General features: G+C 46.1%; 1 protein-coding gene across 2 annotated transcripts in view; it reads left to right on the top strand.

Annotated features, from left to right (window-relative positions):
- AMOT (angiomotin) overlaps positions 1–20,076 on the top strand; it is a 60,873-nt gene that overhangs the window by 9,487 nt on the left and 31,310 nt on the right. Inside the window, exons 1-3 of one of the 2 annotated variants that reach the window (XM_058032665.1) lie at positions 1,421–2,022; positions 15,113–15,278; positions 16,677–17,595. In XM_058032665.1, coding sequence (XP_057888648.1) covers positions 16,724–17,595 — 872 coding nt within the window. In that variant the 5' untranslated portion in view covers positions 1,421–2,022; positions 15,113–15,278; positions 16,677–16,723. Of the gene's footprint in view, positions 1–1,420; positions 2,023–15,112; positions 15,279–16,676; positions 17,596–20,076 lie in introns of those variants that run through there. The other variant, XM_058032666.1, reaches the window with a different exon arrangement.

Below are 20,076 nucleotides of genomic sequence, written 5' to 3'. Positions count from 1 at the left end.
ATGGGGTCACATGCACAAAAAGGTGGTGAGTCCATGCTTTGCTGTAAAGGTTGTGGAATGCTTAAAGATAAACTGTTTTAGGAGTTGAAATTCCACACTCTGATTCCAGGCACTAAAGCCTTCAGCAAAAGCTACCTCTGAATGTGGCCACCATCTTTTATCATGTGATAAAATGCTGAAACACAGCAAAATGAGAGTTGTATGTGGGAAGAACTGAAGTGTTTTCATATTTTCACACTGACCATTATTTCCAGCTGTGGCAGAGTAGTAGAGGTCTGTGGATATTTCTTTTCAGGATAGCCTAAGCTTTGGAAGATCACATGATGTACATTTTGGTTTTAAGTAGAACATTATATACAGGGATCTCCTTTAATACCCTGCCTATATGCAGTTAGTCATGATCAGTTCTTGCCTTGCTTTCATTTATTTTCAGCATTTGGCCAGCAAAAAGGGGGGTGAGTCCTGGGCTGGTGTACGTTGCTATAAACCCATTTCAGTCCAGGGGCTGGGCAGGTTGGTTTGGTGGGGCTGACTCCTGTGGGTGCTTCCACAGCTGCCCAGGTGTGGCAGAGGGATCAGGGCTGTCCTGGGGGGCACTGGGCACAGCATCACCAGCCAGGCCAGGGAGGGATTGTCCTGCTGTGCTGTGCTCTGCACCGAGATGTTCTCACCTCCAATGTTTTGAGCCATTTTGGGCATCACAATATAAAAAAAGATATGAAGGTTTTAGGAGAGTGTACAAAGGAGGCCACGAGGATGGGGAGAAGTCTAGATGGAAACTCTTATGAGGAGTGCTGAGGTCCCTTGGTGTGTTCAACCTCGTTGTGTCTTCAGCATCCTCCCAGGGGCATTGGAGGGGCAGCTCCGATCTCTCTCTGTGAGCACGGACAGGAGCGCAGGGAGCGGCTGGAGCTGTGTCAGGGAGGCTCAGGCTGGGAATTCGGGAAAGGTTCTCTTGCCCTGGGGGGTGCTGAGGCACTGCCCAGGCTCCCCAGAGAGCTCCAGGAGCGTTTGGACGCCGCTCCGGGCACAGGATGGGGCGGTTGGGGTGCGTATGCGGGCCCAGGTCCGCAGCGCTGCTCCCCGCGGCGGGCTCGGGCCGCTCCGTGTGTCCGTGTGTCCGCACACAATAGCGGCGGCGGCAGCAGCGGCGGGCGGGCGGGGCGGGCCCGGGGGCGGCGGCGCTTCCTGCCCGCCCCGGCCCAGCGCTCCCGCGGGCCGCCCGCGCCCTCAGCAGCGGAAGGAGGCGGAGGAGGGAGCCGTGCCGCCCGCTCTGCCCGCTCCGTGCCGCCAGCCCGGCCCCGCTCCGCTCCGCTCCGCCGCCGCGCACAGGTAACCGAGGAGCAGCGAGCCCAGCGCAGCCCGGCCGGGCGCGATGCCGCGGGCCGCCCTTCGCTGCCGGGGCCGCGGGCGCTGCCACTGCCCCGGGCGGCGCTGCCACTGACAGCCCAGCTGCCACCGCCGGACGCGGACTTTCCCCTCTTTGTGTTTATTCTGCCGCTCTCGAGGTACCGCTATCCTCCTCCCAGCCACCGCGGGCAGGTCCTGGCTGACTCTGGGATTTTTTTTTTAACCCCCCTTCCAGCTCGATTGCTTGTTCTGAAAGTATATTTATTTTTAATAAAAAGTCGAGCCACAAATCCAGTTTGTATCACATTCCCCGTACTGTGGAGTCCGGTTTATTTCTGCGGTTAAAAAAAGTTTACTCCCCCTCCTCCAGTTTTATTGACACTGAGGATGAAGAAGGATTTGCAAATGAAAGCGCCTTGAAATACAGCATCTTTTGGAGAGAGCTCTGCAGTTCTCCAGCCCGTTAAATCTCGAATTCCACCCTTTGCCCCTGCTGAATCCACTGTTCTGCCCTTTACTCTCTGGGGTAAAAAACCAAACAACAACAACAAAAACCCGAGGGGAAAAAGAATACCTTTGGCAGCAGGGAAGCTTTGTGTGACTGACCCAACGAGCTACAAGTGTCCAGTTTCTGAAAAGAAGAAAACCCTTTTGTCTTCAGCAGATCACTAGGTAAGAGATGTGCTCATGCTGCAAGGGACTCTGCATTCTTTCTCCAGCCTTAACCTGGGATTTAGACTGGCTCTCTTCTCTGTCAGCTTTTGTCCATCACTTCTCTCTCCTGTAAAGTTTGCTTTTCATCTTGCAAAAGAAAAAAAGAACAAAATGCGCTCATCCACCTATTTCACCAGTGCTAGTAAATTGCCAAAACGAATAGTGATGTACGTGTGTATAATTGGATTGAGTAAAACTCGGTGGAAGTCGCTGAAGTGGGTTTGTGTCAGGCTGTGTTTGAAAGCAGCCGTTTCTTGTGGTGCTCTTTTCTTTTGAGAAAATAATTGCAGTCATTGTGCTTGTAATCCACGTGTTGAGATTGTCTTTGCTGGTCGTGCTGCACAGAGGAGCATCTCTGTGCATTTCTGTATCACACGTGCAAACGGGGCTGCCACGATCGGCTGATTTCTTGTTTCACACTGGAATTTGTTTTACATTAAGTGCTTTACTGCTGTGTCACAAGGTGCAAAATTGTTGCACCCATAATTAGCACGCCTTAACAGATTATTGAACATGGTCAGGAGCATGCTTGGCACTGTGCACAGTGAATATGAGGGGATGTTTTCTTTGTTTTGAGGCTTTTTCTTCCCGAAGTAAGACTGAAAACGCAGCAGGGACATGTGCACATAATAACTGGATGGAGGCCCAGTCTCTGTGCAGGGAAACATATTTTGCAGAATACTCCTTTCTGTAGGGGCCAAGTGCTGAGTGTGTCCTGGTTTACAACTGATAATACCACAGTGAATGTCTCATTTTCCTTCTCCCCCAGCTCTATACCCGCATTCCTCCTTCTTTACTAGCAGGCATTTCTGCAAGGGAAGGACCTGTGGAATTTTGTGTGGCTGCTAGTGGGACTCCTTGTGTCAGGGAAGATTGTATTGTTCCCTGTGGGATCACACAGCATCCCCCAGCAGGAGGAACTGCCTGTTCACGTGGTGGAACCAGCCTTGACATTGAGCTCTTCCCCGCTGCGTGGGTTTTTCCTGTGGATGACACAGGAAATGCTACATGTTGGTCTGTCCTGCTCCCTGTTCCTCTTTCTTTTTTAAGGTTTGTTTTTTCCCTTCCTCTTCCCTGGAGGGATTTGTGTGGGAAGAGAAGGTTGGATAGGTGGGGCAGCAAGGCAGGGTGCTGTGAGCTGCTGGGCCCTCAGACCTGGGGGTGCCTCGGTCTCTGCTGAGGTGCAGCAGCCACTGGGGCACCTTGAGGGGACTGATAGGATCCCTCCTGGGGCACAGGACAGGGGCTTGCTTTTGGCTGCTGTCTCACGTTTTTCTGCTTGACTGTTTCAGGGCACTGAGCCTTTTCTACCAGGTCAGGGTGGGAACACTGGAGCTGTGTTCTGGAGCTTTCCCTGTGCCCTCATGCTGCTCCCGTGTGAGCATGAGCAGCATCACGTTGGGTTTTCAGGGCTGCTGTGAAAACATGAGCCCTACCATCAGGCCCATGACCCTGTTAAATCTCTGGGTCAGACTTTCACCAGGGTTACCTCAGTGGCTGCTCCTCGAGGGAGCAGGGTCACGAGCTGAGCCTGGAAAAATTTGTGCTGTAGTTGGAGTTGCAGGTTCATCTGGGACACCTGGTCTCCCTCTCTTTTACTTACAGGACACTTATTTGCAACATAACCCCATCCTTCAAAGATTCCTACGAGGCAGAAAGACAAGAATGATTTATTTTTCTTGGGGAAAGGGTGGGATTTCCAGAAGGAGGGAATGGGGTGCTCATCCCACAAGTGCTTTGCCTTTTGGATTCTGGAGGAGTTTTGCAGGCAGTGCTGGCTGCCCTGGGGAGGGGGCTGGAGGCAGAAGGGAGCTGGGCAGAGTGGCCATGTGGGATGTGATCCTGGAGCTTGCCATGACACTTGAATTTAAATTGTGCTGGCTGGTTCATGTGCTGATAGCGTGGTTCATCACCCTGCCTGCTCTGGTGACACACGACATCAGATTGTGCCGTGAACGTGGGACAAGCAAAGCATTCCCCTTCCCCAGAGCACACTTTGCACTAATGCTTTGTGGCAGGGAATGCCACAGCTGGGCCACAGGGTTTTCATATGCCTGATACAAATGTATAAAAATTCTCTGTGGCCTCTAATACAGCTCAAAGGGCAGCTGATTTAGACGTGCCTGAGTGTTGAGGTCAGGAGATCACATTCCATAGGTTACTAGATGAAAGTGCTTCAAGAGGGTATAGCATAAATATTTGATTCATGTAGAAGGGATTGGTGCAAATCCTTTTGTTCCTTCCCCAAAGATGTTCTGGAGGAAAAGCACTGTTAGGAGGGAAAAAAAACCAAACCCACCGAACAACAGAAAACTTGTAACTTCTTTGTGCTGGAGGAAGTTGGATGGTAACGTAGTGTATTATTGCTGAATTCCACTAAAATGCTTCCCGTGGGATACACGGTCTTGGAGAACTCTGAAGGGAACTAATGTTTTTAAGTGTAAAATGACTCATAATGCATGGGCTCTTGAGGTTGGGTTTAACATTGTATGCAAACATTGCCAGCTGGTGGGGATCTTTTGGGATAAATAAGAACTGTATTTGCACAAGAAGGCTTGAATGATGCATTTCAGATGCATCCTGATTAGCATAAGCCATTCACTTTGCAAAAGAATAGCCAGAATCCCAGAAGTGGAGATAATTTAATAGTTCTCTTGTTCTCTTTAGTCTGTCTTACATCAGCAGACTGACCAATCTTTTTGTTTATTTAGAAATAAGGTTGCATTGCTTTGCTGCCACGTTTTCCTAACCATGACAGTGAAATTAAAAATTTGCAACCCTCATGCTTCTCCCACTTCTAGCCCTTCCTTTTGTTTCCAGTTGAGTGTAATGTGATTTATAGTTTTTTTTGGTGGTTATTTTGGTAGAACAACTTGCACCATTTAATTCTTCCTAGGGCTCAGCACAATGATGCCTTGCTCCATGGCTGGGGCTCACTGTCACTGCAATGAGCAAGCAGCTCAAGGAGAATCTGAGCTCATTAAAGCTTAATTTTCTTAATGTGGAGTAAAATCTGAGCTTGGTTTAGATTGTTGTAGTAATGTATACACAGGAATAGGTCTTCAGTTTTAGAATTATCAGCAGTCCAGGAGTGTGTTAATGTTTAAATACTTCTGGCAGTGAAAGAATTTGTCTGTTTGTACCCCCCTTGTGGGGCAGAACTCCTTGTGCACTTTTTGTTTCATTCTTACTGGTGGCTTTTAAAGAGCTGCAGACCTCTGACCTGCAGGGAAGACAAAACCCAGTATAATAAAGTTCTTACAAGTCCAGAGTATGCATTAAACTCAAACCTGGCTCCAAACACCTGTAAATGATGAGATTCTCTGTTTGGTGCAGAATATGTTGTGAATTAAAAAGAAAATGATGACCTTGTTCTTGGCAAAAGATTCTTGGATTAATGGATGTTCCCACTTTGGGCTGAAGTGTAAATGCTTTCAGAATAAAGTAAGATGTCTGTTTTCCTCTATCTGGCTGTTGTTGCACATTCCCACATTTCAAGGTATTTTCAGACACTCACTTTTGAAGAAGTCCTCTCAAAGGGTTCCTAATCAAAGCAGCCTTATGGATTTTTCCCACTCCTTGCTATTGTGGAGGATATAGTGGGAGTGGAATGTCCTTAGTTGCCAATGTTTGCTGCTAGGTATCCCCCTTCCATGGAGACCAAGTGTTTATAAAAGTGTGAGAACAGCCATTCTTGGGGATTGGCAATAAGGTCCAGGCTCTCTTTCTCCTCTTCTGTCCACTGGAATACAAGAGAGGACTTGGTTCCTCATAGAAGTGTTCCAAACTGCCTGTTGCTGGGCTTTTACACTTGCAGGAAGCACTGGAGGATTTGTCAAAGTGATTTAGTCCATTGTGTTGAATGTGGGCCACAACCCATTTCTCTAAGCTCATTCCTCTCAGGAATTCTTTGCTTTTTTTACTTTCTGATGAGTAGGTACTTTCTAGGTTAGGCTTCCACATACCTTGGTACCTGATTTTTTCTCTGCACGTGCCTCATATGTGGCAGCAGCATCATATTGTAGACTTAAATCATTGTCTTTTATGAAAGAGCAGGCACCTACCTGCCCTGTGAGTCCAGTTTGGCTGCAGGAGTTGTTCAACCCTTTTATACAGGACAGAGTATATTCCCAAGCAGCTCTGGAATGCAGTGCTGGCCACAGGAAGAGCTTCATGCTGCAGCCTCCATGGCCATACCTTCAGCCTTTCCAAAAGCATTTGGTCCATGCTTTGGACAGATCTGATACTGGAAATGTGTCCATGTGAAAGGAATGGGCTGTATGGAGAACTCCAAAGTCAGCAAATACCCAAATCTTGCATATTACCTGGCTCTCCAGAGCAGCCTTGAAATGTCTTCAGGACAGGAAAAAGATCCAACAGCTTTGGGGAAAAATAGTGTGAAGTCGTTCCTAGGAGCAATAATTTTTTACACATGCAATATAATCTTTTCTTACTTGCTTACTATGCCTGTAAGTGAAAGGAATTTTTTGTGGTTGATGGAATTTGTGTTTATATGGACGCTTGGATGTAATTTTTAAAGTAAGAATAGATTTAAGACATACCTGTGTATAAATGGCCATTCAGGGCAAACCAGGCATTTGATGTCAGCAGGAGCTTGGTGCTTGAGAAGTGAATAGGAATAGAGAATGAAATATGAATTAAAAAAAACCTAAAAACAGAACAGAATTTAAAGGCCTGTGGAAACACACCCCTGAAAGCTTTAAGATGCTGCCTTAGCAGAGTGGAGAGGTTTGTGTGAGGAGCTCAGCCTGGGTGCATGAGGAACGTGTGTTGGAGTCTCCCTGGGATGGAGCTGTGGGTCCCTGGCTCTTGGATGTGTCATCCTTGTCCTGGGCAGCTCCCACAGGGCTTGGCTGGCCCTGGACAAGTGAGGGCTCCCTCCTGTTCCCAAGGGCTGAGTGTCTCCTCTGCTCCTGGCAGGCACTCTGCATTCCTGCTCCTGCAGAAGGGCTTCACAGATAAATGCTGCCATTCAGCCTCGCTGCTTTTTTACTTTCTTGTCCTCTCTGAGAGTGACTCTTGTCTAGTTTGGTTGTGTCTCAGCTTAAAATAACTTTTTTTTTTTTTTTTTTTAATACTAAATATTTGAAATTCCTGGGGAGTTTGGAGAGGTCTTTGGTCATTTTCCTTGGTAACCACTGTTGGGCTAAGGCTCATCAGTATTGGTCACAATACAGAACCAGACTTTGTGTAAATGACAAAAAAGTTCTCTGATCCAATAAAATTGGTTTTTAAATGCTTATTTGTATTAGCAAAGCACTTACAGTGTCCAATTGTAGACCAAGATGTTGTTGAAGAGTTCTCTTATATGAATGTTTATGAATTAAGCCAGTTTAGGATTTTGTTTGATAAATTAATTAGCATTTGTGAGACCTTGTCTAAGAGTTGTGTCGTGGTAATATTTTCTTAAAATGTTTTGTGTCTCTACAGAACTTGTTTTTTGAAAGAATTACTTAATATATTAGGATTTTTTACTGGAACCCTCAAGGAAAGTAATTCCACATTTCAGTGACTTTGTTCCCATCAGGGTTTGGTGGACTTTTCCTGCTGTTCTAATTTGGGTGGTTCTGTGTTCAGCTGAAACAAATTTGATTGCTTCATACTGGGGCTAGCCTGTCTTGTTGTGGGGCTTGGGAAAATATATTTTCCTTGTTTTCCCATTGTCTTTTTGAAAAGAAAAAAAGCTGAAACCTCCTTGGTATTTTTTGGAGAGCCAGAATTTAAAACCAGTGTGAGATGGCATCCCTGCCTGTGCTGGGGGGGTGGAACGAGATGGGTTTTAATGTTCCTTCCAACCCAAACCAGTCTGGGATCCTGGGATAGCCTGTGGAGGTGCACAAGGAGCTGATAATCTGGAATTTTCTGGAGTCAGCACAGCTGAGTGCTGATATTTGTGTTGGGTAAAAACAAATTTGGAACACTTTTTACTGTAAATGATGAAGGCTGAAGAGACCAAGAGCCATTACATAGCCTGTTCCACCCTTCCTTTGGGTAAGATGAGGGATCTGTGGAGAGCAGGCACAAAAGAGCACTCCAAAGTTCCATGAGAAAGAGCAGCTTTTGCTCTTGTCGAGCTGGGATTGGGTGTGGAACATTTGGATCTTCTTTAGAAGAGAAAAAGTTATAAAAAGCGCTTAGCACTGCTGGGGGGAAGAGTGGATTTAGCATGTGCTGAAAGCCCAGTGGATTTCTGATCTGGGGAGCAGGGCTGGCAATAGGAACTGTGTGTGGGACACTGCTGGCCCCATCCCCTGCTGCTCAGGGGGTTTGAGGGGAGCTTCCATGAGCACTCCAAAAGGCTGGGATGGAGGTCAGGGCCCAGGGAGGTGCTGGGGGAGGCACACTGCAGGATGTGTTCCCTTGGGAGCCCAGGACAGCAGCTGCTCCTGCCTGGAGAGGCCCTGGCGCTGCATTCCTCAGGCAGGGGAGAGCTGAGGGCATTTCCTGCACAGGCCCTGCTGGCATTGACTGAGCTCGCAGGGGAGCAGGGAGGGTAAATCACCTTGGATTTGTGCTCCAGGAGCTGTGTGCTACCTCTGCTTTCTGTGCACTCACTGAAGCTCATTTAGGCTCTGAATCTTTAACTATTTTCCTGCAGCTGCTGAGGATCCTTTGCAGAAGTATCTTCTCCAGCTCCAGTATCTTCTTCTCCAGTAGAAAACTCTCAGAGGGTTCCTGTGCCTTCTGCTTGCACAAGTCCTGGGGTGCCAACATCCCTGATCCATTTAGGCAGGATCTGTGCTTGCTGTTACTACAGAAAATCTTCCCAGCAGTGATGAAGTTTCTGTTAGCAAGGCAGAAGTTGTGCTGGTGTGGTTTGCACGAGGTTTCCTAAGCAATACACCTAAACCCAATTATTTCCTACAGTAACTGCATCTGTTTTAGAGTGGTTGCTGGAATACTCACATTGAAAGAAATCAATTCCCTGAGTGACATAGTTGTGGCAACAAAAAACATCAGTATAGGCCAAGGCTTAGCCAGTCACCACTGTGCTAAAATGAATGGAGTAATATCTTCCTCCCAGTGTGGTGGTGAGGCTCAATTAATCATCTTATAGGTAATTAAAGGTTTTTCACAAGGTGCACATGAAAAGCCCAGGTGGTTATGATAAAAGAACAACACCAAAACCACTTTTATAACATCCTTGCTGTCTAAAAATAAAGTGGGCTGGATCTTCTGTAGGATTTTAGTTTTAGTTTTAATTCATGTTTTTAACCCATGGCACCCACTGAGATTTCTCACTGTTGGGCTGTCCCAGTACTGCACTGGGTTTATGCCCTTCCTTGGGCCACAGCACCTCTGATAATTGGCAATTTATCTGTATTTTAGCTGTTTCTTTTTCTAAAGGAAACAAAAAGCAGACCTGAGACCAAAGGAGGGGACATTCCTGCCTGCTTTCTGGATTCTGTGGCTAGTCCCTTTAAATTCTGTGAAACAGCATTCTGAAATAAGAAGAGCTCCTCCATATGGGGCTTAAAATAGTTGAAATTGTGGTATTGCTAGAAAAAGCCAGAAAATTCCATAGTGGTTGTTTTCTTCTCTGCATCCTCCTCCACCTACATTTTTTATTTGTGTCAGCTTATGATATAAATTTTCAGGATGCCACAATTGACATATGAGGAAAAACTACCTTAAGGTGGCACAAAATGGATGTATCTCTTTGAGGATCATATTTCCATTGTTTTCAGGACTGCTTAAGCTTTTAGCTTCGAATTTTGACTTTATTTTTAACCTAGATTGTGATTCCAATCTTTTTTTTTTTCTTTTTTTTTTCATCTCAGCAGCAATTAAAAGAGTCTGATCCTATCTGTAGGGACAAATGATGCACTGTCAACATTTTGCTCTCTTCTGATAATGCACATGAAACCGGTTTGCGTGTTTGAAGATTACATTTTACTCTCACATGGTTTTCATTATCTGAGAGCCCCGAGGAGAGGCCTGGACTAAATCAGGGGAGGAATGGAGAAACCACACAATGCAATGAAACTGGTGCTGAGGCATATTTGGGATGGTTGTGGGACAGGGGCTGCTGACGACAGAAGCAGGGCGCTGCCGGAGTGCCAGCAGCAGCCAGAAGTGGAGCGTTCTCAAAACACAAAACAAAGCTTGATCTTGAGTTCAAACTGCAGCAGTTCCCCAGTTCTGCAGGGATAATAACTGGGAATTGCTGAAGTTTGAGGCAGAGGAATCTTGCTTGCTCTGTGCTGGGAGGAATTTCTCTGAAATGAGACCTGGTGTGGCTGCAGCTGAGTGAGCTTGAAGGTTTTAGCAAGAAGACATCTAAAAGGTGAGATCTTGGCCTTTCTGGAGTTGGTAGCAGTGGAATTTGTGTTTCATTAATGATGGAGAAATGGCAGAACCTGCCCCTAAAGGGTTGTGACTGTGCACATGTGTGAGCAGTGTTAGGTAGTGCTGCATAACAGTGTAAGTAATTGGGTGGTGTGATGTCTTCATGTAGAAATAATCTCCATAAAAACAGCTGGTTTTCCTATTAGACTGGTATTTTGAGAATAAATTGTCCTGCTCCTGTCACTTTTAAAATTTTAGGGAGGAACTTGAAATCCCAAAGCATTCTTTTCAAAGTGCTTAAAAGCCACTACACATTCCTATTTATACTGGGCTTTGTAAGTGTTTATTCTTTTTTTTTTCCTTTGTAATATAAAGCCTGAATTATGTTGGTGAAGATTATAGGAACTTCCCTGTGAAGAAATTGATACTTTTTAGTGAGGGGAGCAGTAATTCAAAGGTCAAGTAAGGTCTTGTCAGTTTTTTCCTTTGAGATGTAATTTAGAGGGGATCTTCCCATGTTGATGTCTTGACTTATTTATCTCCAGCCAGGCCAAGCAACTTGCTGCCTTTTGTTCAGCCTGCCAGGCTTCCCTGTGCCAGTGACATGTTTGAGGGGCAGGATTAGGGACAGCCTAATCCTGGCTCAGGTGGACTCAGTTTGGCAGGGAGAGTTGTTAAAACCAGGACCAGTGTTTGGTTGTTCTCCTGGCCTTTCCTTGCTGCAGCACGATGATCTAATACAATGGGTATGCATCTTATTCGCCCCCCTCCGGGTGACATTGTTCTTGTTTTTTCGTTAAAAGAAGGAAGTTTTTCTTGTTTGCCCGGTGACTCTGCCCTTCTGGAATGAAGATGAGTAATGCTGGCAGCACTCCATGCACCTGCTGGGTGCCACCCTGCGGGATCACCTGAGCCAGGGGCAGCAGATGGAGGCAGGCAGGGCCAGGAGGGTTGGATGGGAGCTGGGGAGGTGTTTATGGATGGAGTCTGGAACTCCTCCTGGTTAGGAGCAGGTGCTAAAATGATCTCACAATGCTGGGACTTGTTGGGTGCTGCCTTGCAGGTCTGGGTGTTGGCGCCAGACGTTGGGAATCTTTATTCTCCAGGACTAGCCTGGTGTGTATTCTCTCCCTTCTCCTCCTCCTCCTCGTTGGGTAGGACTGGAAGGAAGCAAAGAGCATTCAGTGATAACCTCCACTGTTCATTAAATAATTTGGGACCTTGCCTCTGAGTCCCTGATGCTTCCAGCCACTCCAGAGTGAGCCTTGGTGCAGAACAGCCACGGTTCAACGACACAGGTTGAGTGAATTCTGCAGGATCAGGCATCAGCCTGCTGGGCTTTGCGTGGGCCATGGAGCAGCAGAGTGTTTCCATTACCCAGGGGTGACTCAGCATGGGAGTATTGCCCAGGGACCTCACAGCTGGTCCTTTCCACACTGTTTCCTGTCCCCTCCTCTATTACAGAGTGCAGGTCTGACTGAAGAAAGCTCAGCACCTAAAAACCAGCCAAAAACTTCATCTGCCTGGTAGCATCCCATCCCCTCATCCCCTGCTGCCAGCCAGGATGAGCAGTGTCACAAGCACATCCTTTAAGAAACCACAGAATTGCTCTGCAGAATTTGCTGCTGGAGTTTGAAGTCTGACACTGGATTGCTTCGGGTGTGAGTGACACAGAATTTAGGAGTAAAACTGAAAGTGCTTAACTGTAGTGCAGCCCTGATGAGGTGGTGAACCTGTTCCCATCCCACCTGATGTGTAAGCTAATTAGCTCCTTGGCTAAGCAGTAATTCTGGGCAAGTATGCACAGGCTGTCCTCACAGGGACTCTTGCATTCCTCTTGGTTTCACAAGCTAAAGAAAGATGCTTCTCTTTGCTTGTGAGGTTATTATTGCTCCATGCAGGTTAATTGAGCTATAGCATTAGAGCCACTCATCAAACAGTGGTGAGTCGCTCACTTGTCTAAGCTTGTTTATTTTTATAATGCTGGAAAATATTTGCATGCTGTACAGAAATGTGCTGCTTTGGTTCCCTACAGCCTGGCAGTATTATCATTTTAAATTCTTCATTAATCTTCCTTCCTCACGAGGGACTGGCAAGGTTCCTGTGCATAATTACATGATGTTTAAGACAGAAGCCTCAGCTACTGGGTTTTTACACAATGCCCTGCAAACATGAGGCTTTTCTTCCTTAAACAGTACCTACACTACCCCCATTTTGTGCCCATTCTTGATCTCAGCATGGTGAAGCATTATTTGCAATTCCTGTCTTAGTTCTACCAGTTCCAGGTTCTGACGTTTCCCTCAAATTACCAGTAGTAATTTCAGACCAGAGTTTGGAATGAGGTGTAAGATGATAGAGCTGCAATGCTTGGGAGCAAATTGCAAAATTGATTCAGCCTGGGAAATCTCACTGTGGTTGCTTGGATGAGGTTTGATCTAAACCTGAATTTTCCACTGGAAAAGGTGTTTCTAGGCTTTGTGGCTATGGAGAGTGCACCATCCAATCCATACAGTTTGGCAGAGCTCTTGTCACTCTGATTTCAGCCCTATCAGTCATAATAGATGTAGGCTAAAACCCCAAATATGTCTGTTTAAAGTATCTACAGAACCTTCCCAATTTCCTTTCAGCTCTATCATAACTTTTCCAGTGCATCTCACTAATTTCCAGCTTTGGCACAGAGAAAACCGAAATTGCTGGAAGAGCCTGACAAAAAAAAATAGAGTTTGGTGTCCAAATAAATAACACATGGGCTTCAGCACCAATTGTACTGTTCATTTTTGTGTTTTGTTAATAGAAAAGTTAACTCACTGGTTCTGCCAGGAGTTTTCAGCCTGCTCAGAAAGCAGATTCCAGGAATGCTGCCACCCAAGTTAGTTGCACAAGATTTTCTTTGTTAATTAAAAATAATGGGATAAAACTGGAAAAAAATAGGCTACCAGTTGGTATTTAAAGAAAGCGGATTTGTTGGCCAGAATATCTTCATATTATATCTCAGCCCACCTTTTGCTTTGGGTTTCCAGGTTGATTTCTAGTTTACACCCACACTAAAATTAGTAGTATTGAGTTCCAGCAAATGTTTTTCAGTGTGAACTGTGCCCTCCGTCCATCAGCTCAGCAGAATGAGCTGGTAGTGCTGAGGAGTGAAGCTCTGCGTGTGAAATGGTTCCTGGAGCATTTGAAGGAGTTAAACATGCACAGATTGGATTTGTCTGTTGAAAAAAAATCTTTAAGGCAGAGAGGCTGAATCTCAAGCTGGATTATATCTTTGTATTAAAAAAATAAACAATCCCCCCCACCACCACCTCCTTAGATTTTTCCAGTTGAGACAAAAGAAATCTTTGGGTGGAAAGGCAGCATCATATTGCATAATAAAAGCCTTTTTATACTCTAATAAAAAGGGTTGCTCAGGGCAGCTTGGTTTTAAAAAAAATTATAAAAAGAAGAGTCAGTGATGATTCTGGTGGGGGGGGGGATGAGGAATCCTTAACTTCTGTTGTGCAACACTGAGAAAAGAGGCTAGAAATTGCTCTAGTTATCTGCTATCTTTAATGCCTGCTTTAAAGGTTCTTTCCTGCATATTTGCTGGCAGCTGTTTTCAATATATCCCTCTTGAGCTAAGTCACCAGTTAAGAATTTGACATTAGCTGCTTTTTTCAACCACCATCTTGAAGTACCACACCACACAACACTGCCTTGTTCTCTCCTTAGATATTGTTCATGTGCCTTGAAATTGCTGTTGACACCTCAAGTATTTAACTTGCAGATCTGAGATAGTTTTTGTTGGGTGTGGATTTGTGCTGTAATAAGTCAGAGACAGAAGTATCCACGTCTGCATTCCTTCACTACATCTGTTCGCTTTATTTTTTGCAACATTCCAGGAAATTAAGTTAAATTATACGTATCAATGAATATTTTTAGTTTCACTAGTTCTGTTTTCATTGCCTTTTCTTAAAGTATGAACACACTGAGTGCACAAATATGTTCCACATCTTTTGCATTGCTTTTTCTTTAGGACACCTTCAGTAACTGCCTCTTGTAACATGCCTAAATACACATTATTCTGTATTCTCCTGCTTCTCCTCTCAATGGTTAAAGTTTCTTTACTGCTTCATATTCTGAAGGAAAAAAGTAACGTAATTAAAGAGTGTTTTGGGAATTAGAGCTGTGCTCTGCAATGTATTTCTGGCATAAACTCTTGTCAGTGTCCTTTTCTTCCCCTGACTTTCCCAGTCTGTAAAATAAAGCTAATATTCACAAACTGATCACTCTCACAGTCATTTCTAAGGCACAGTGTGTTGAAGTTTATCAAGCATTTCACAGTGTCACCATCCAGCAGAGGATTTCTGCTGACACAGTTTGAAATACTCAGCACCACTGGCAAAGGAGCCATAAGCACAGGGCATCCTCATCTGTGCTGCAGCTTTCATTCTGAGCAAAAAATAAAACAATGGAGTTAAAGAATTAGCAGGTTTTAATCACTGTTTCACTTGGAGGCACAGATGGGACAAAGCATTACTTGGCAACATTTAATCTTGGAGCAGAAATGGTCATGATTAAAGCAGCAGCTGGAGTAGATTGCTGGGGACACGGGGGTTCATTCATCCTAAAGGGATCAAAATTGTTGGGCTCTGGGAGAAAACAAGAAGCTGCAAAAGGAAAATCTGAACTATGGGCCAAGGTTTATTATTTTGAGGGTCTCATCTGCTGGTTAAAATGGTGTTTTCAATGCTTTCCTCAGAATTATTTTGGGAGCGAGGAGAGTATCAAGTGATCAGGCCTGCTGAAGAGGAGCCTGAAGCCATCTCTGAGTGGAGATCCTGGGTTTGCAGGAGGAAGGCTGAGTGTGTACCCCCATGTGGCAGAACTGCTCCTCCTTTCCAGGGAACTGCAAGTGAAGGACAAAGGTAGGTGCCACTTCAAACAGCATTTCAAAGGAGTCACATTCCAGGTCAGCTAACAGGGCCTGAATTCCTGCCGTGGTGGGCAGCCTGGAATGAGGTGGATTTTAACTTTCTCTTCATTAAGATTTGCAGGAGGCTTTTGTGTGCCCAGTGGGAATCCTTGTGTTGCAGGGTTGGCTGGTCTGAGGGAGCAAACGGGGAGGTTGTGGAGGTGCAGCACAAAGCAGACCCTTCAGGCCTCCTGGTTCTGCCACAGAACAAACTGTTGGGAACAAGTTACCTCCTGCTGAGGGACAATGTAATACAGAAAAGAGGAGACAAAAGAAAATGCTAGAACACCAACACGTGTTCTGCTGTCAGGGCAGAGCTGTACCTTGGCCAGCGTGTGAGGCTGAGCTCTGTTCTGAGCTGTTCTAGCTCAGAAGTAGCTCTGCTTTCAGTTACATGTCTCAAAGGTATCATTAATTTTTGATATTTCAACTCAGGCAAGGCCATTGGGCCTGAGTTTCCATGACACACTCCTGAATCCACTGGGAGGCTGAGCAAAATGCAATTGCTGTTGGTCACTGGCCTAATCTGTGCTTAGGATGTGCCTGACATTGGCTCTTTGTGTTTCTCTCATTGGGACACAGTGTTTTTTCCTGCCACTCAGAGGTCTTTTTCTGTTCCTTAGATCAGACAACTCTTTTTCCTCCCCTTGCATTTGCATGCATTCCGCTGAGGATATTTAGATGTGTATGAGGATTTGGTTGCCTTTGTACAGCAGGAAGTTCCCGAATCCTCATTTGCACCGTGCCTGGGCTTTTCTGCAGCAGGGAGAAGAGGTGCTGATCTCACTCTGGGCATTTCATAACTCTGAAAACCTGCTGGCTAACTAGGTATTCATGGATTGCTTTATCCAAGCCGAGAGATTTCTTTACTTCTTTTGAGCCATATGCTATCTCAATGGGCTTCTTTTTTGTTTTTTTTCTTTCCCTTGAAACCGACAAGTTGCTGATTTCACACTTCAATCCTTGTCTGCCTACAAATATGGGAAGTGTATTTCACTGTTGGTAACTCCGAGTATAAAGCAAACAGGTTTCAGGCATTTTTACCATCATCCTGTGAATTCCACGTCTCCTTTTTGCCCGAGATGCTGTCTGAGGTATTTGGCACGCATCCCTACTGCTTGCAGCAGATTGATTTGCCTATAAACTTTCAAGTCACCTTTCATCACCTTTGTGAGGCTTTGCCCCCCGGGCATGCACGTCCTTCTTAGGTCTCCACGGGCCTTGATGACCCCCATTGTTATGGGAACCTTTGGTAATCTAACCTGCTTTTTTTCTGCATTTCAAGCCGTGGCTCCTGAATATCTCTCCCTCCATCCACTCAGGCGCTAATAACCGTGTCTCCTTTCCTTAGGTCAAGGGCAGCTTTTACATTCCACCCAAAAGGCACCACAGTTTGAGATGAGGAATTCAGAAGAGCAAGCAGCTACGACAGTTTTACAGCGCCTGCTGCAGGAGCAGCTCCGATACGGGAACCCAAATGACAACCGCAACCTTCTGGCCTTACACCAGCAAGCCACAGGCAATGCCCCCCCTTTCAGCAGCACCGGCAGCCCGGCCCCTCAGAACGAAGGGCTGAGCTCCCAGGAGCACCAGCTGGTCACCCATGCTGCCCGCCAGGAGCCCCAGGGCCAGGAGATACAGGTGGACAACAGCATCATGGAGAAGCAGCTCTCCCCACGCCTCCAGAACAGCGAGGACCTGCCGACCTACGAGGAGGCCAAGGTGCAGTCGCAGTATTTCCGGGGCCAGCCGCACGCCAGCGTCGGGGCCGCCTTCTACGTCACGGGCGTCACCAACCAGAAGATGAGGACTGAGGGGAGGCCCACGGTGCAGAGGGTGAGCCCGGGGAAGGTGCACCAGGACGAGGGGCTGAAGGACCTCAAGCAGGGCCACGTGCGCTCCCTGAGCGAGCGGCTGATGCAGCTGTCCCTGGCCACCAGCGGCGTCAAGGCCCACGCGCCCGTCACCAGCGCGCCGCTGTCCCCGCTGTCCCCGCTCTCTCCCCAGCAGTCCAGCGACCCTTACAAAAATTCTGGCTCCAATGAGTTCTACAAGAACTCGGTGCAGCCCCCTTCCCAGCCCAGCATCAAAGGAATGGAGCAGCGGGGGCCTCCCCCAGAGTACCCTTACAAAAACGTGTCCACCCCGTCTATGAACTGCAAGCCTCAGGACTCGGGGCATTTCTATAGTGAGCATCGCATGAGCCAGCAGGGAAGATCTGATGGGCCCATGATGAGGTATCAGCATCCCCCTGAGTATGGCTCAGTCAGGTAAGAGAGACCTTAAAACAAGCCCTGTGACAGCCACGAAGGGAATGACAATATAAAACTCAGTCCATGAATGACAATGTAAAACTAAAGCAGCCACGAAGGGAATGACAATATAAAACTCAGTCCATGAATGACAATGTAAAACTAAAGCAGCCACGTAGGGAATGACAATATAAAACTCAGTTCATGAATGACAATACAAAACTAAAACAGCCACGTAGGGAATGACAATATAAAACTCCTGAGGCAGGTTTTCCTTCCACACAGACCCCATCTTCATTATGTGAGATGACATGTTGTGTTCAGCTGTAGACTGTCTGGAAGGACTGTTACCTGCTTCAGGAGCTGACTAGAGGCCTGATGCTCTTTTACAAAAAAAAAAAAAAAAAAAAATCCAACAAAAAAAAAAAGAGATGCTGAGGCCTGATACTTTTTTACAAAGAAAAAAAAACAAGCCAACTTGATTTTATGGTATGGGGAAGTTCAATGCTGAGGCTCCAGAGCCTCACAAAATCTTTGCTACAAAAGCCAAAGTTATGGTGTGATTCATTGTAGAAACTTGTAGTTACTTATTGCAAGACTTAGGTTGTTCTTTAATTACATCCGCCAGACAAAAGATTTTTCTTAAAAGCGCATCACATAGGACAGGAGAAAATGAATGAAAGCAATAATGGTGCAGGTAGCAAAAATCACCTCTGAGACTCCTGTAGAGTTTTTAGAATTTTATTTCCAGTGGCCTGAAGTGTAGGAGAGGAAATTGAATATGCTTTGTGCCTCATCCCAGGCTTGCTTGTTCAGCTTTTGCTCATTTTTCTTGCATCATTTGAAATCTCAGCCTGTTCTGGTTCCCTCTAGATAAGGAGCTGGATTTGGCTTGAGCCAAGCACTGATGTCCATGTGGGAAGATGAAGTTTTATTAAGGTGGGCTAAAACCCCAGCCTCACTTTACCTGTTCCCATACCATCTCACCTCTGCCTGACCAGGTGGGATCTGGTGTAATGATTTTGGCCTCATTTTGAAGCTAAAAGGATAATTCAGAGGAGCAACGAGAGGATGTAAATGGAGAGGTCTCTGTGAATTTGTGTTTGCCCATTTTGAGGGGAGCATGAAGAAACCCGTCAGTATTTGGGAGCAGAGTCTGAGCTTTAGGGAGTTTGAATCTGCTCAGAACCTTCCTAGCCCTATGAGGAGCTATTTTCAGAGTTTGTCCACCATTGTTTGTGATCTGAAATGACTTCAGCAGCATACAAGCCTGATGAAAAGGCCCTTTGATCTGGCTAAATAAATAATAAAGAGGCCAGGAAAAGGGGAAGTAAAGGGTTTAGGGGGGGTAATGATTGTAGAAGCTCGTTGTAAATGTTTTTGCAAATTCAAAGGCCTCAAACCTCTGTGCACACAGAACAGGGATACAGCTCCTCAGTGGTTCTGCTGCATCAGAAATACTCCTTATATTATATGCAGTGAGATGTAGCCTGCTTGCTGTTCAAGGGAGAGGTATTTGAAAACACGCCAACAGTCAGCTCCTCTAGACAGGGTGATTTTTGTCTGTATTGGATGGATCCTGGCTGCTTTGAAAGAACATGGTGGGGGGAAGGAGGGGGAGGAAAAAGGTTCAGCTGGCAACGTTTCCAGTAGGGGAAGCAACTGAAATTTGTCTTCAAAGCACTGGGAATCTAATGAGGTTACTTTTTAACCTAAATAGCTGCACAGAGGAGAGGTTTCCTTTGCAGGCAAATGCTGGAGCAGTAGAACAATTGCAAGACTAATCCATAAATTACAGAGCAGTGTAGCAAAGGAAGGCAGCGAGTCCTCTATTCCCCTCCCTCTCCCACATGCTGTAAGAGAAACTGTCATTTAGACAAGAAACCTTCTGTGTTGCTAAAGGTGCAGCTGGGTGATGGTGTGTGGGGATTTTAAAGGCAAACAGCTCCGGGGAGAGCTTTTGCCTCTCACCAGGAGCGTCCTTGCAGCCTCCAGTTTTCCTGCACCGCGGCTCAGCCTTTATCGGGATCCATTTGGATTGGTAAATGTGTGCATTTTTTGAATTGTGCGTCAAGGAAACAAAGCCCCTTCTCTGTGCTCCCGAAGCCACACCCTTTTCTGCGGGTTTTTCCCCTCATTGTTCGGGGGAATTTGAGGGTGACCTAATGATGCGGTTAAATAAAACTCGTTGAGCAAGATAAACATTGGGGAATTCACAGCATTCTCATGCTTCACCCTCCCCAGTCTGGGAAAGGAATGGGCTGTGTGGTAAGTTTAAACCAGTCTGCAAACAGTTTGCCTCACCTGCTCCTGGGCGGTGCAAGTTTGGGAACGGTGTATATTGGTAATGATGTTGGTTTAATGTAAATACCGGGCATGCCGGAGGCATCTCTGCTGTTATGTGGAAATTTTACAGAAAGTTTAGAAGAGGGCTGGCCACATGTGAAGCTCCAGAGTCGGGTTCTCTCCCTAATACTTCAGCTGCACTTCAGCATTGGT

This window comes from Melospiza georgiana, chromosome 12, assembly GCF_028018845.1.
Source record: "Melospiza georgiana isolate bMelGeo1 chromosome 12, bMelGeo1.pri, whole genome shotgun sequence".
In the NCBI taxonomy this organism is placed as follows: Eukaryota; Metazoa; Chordata; class Aves; order Passeriformes; family Passerellidae; genus Melospiza; species Melospiza georgiana.
The sequence above is the reverse complement of the archived record's forward strand: the minus strand, read 5'-3'. Positions and strand labels throughout refer to the sequence as shown.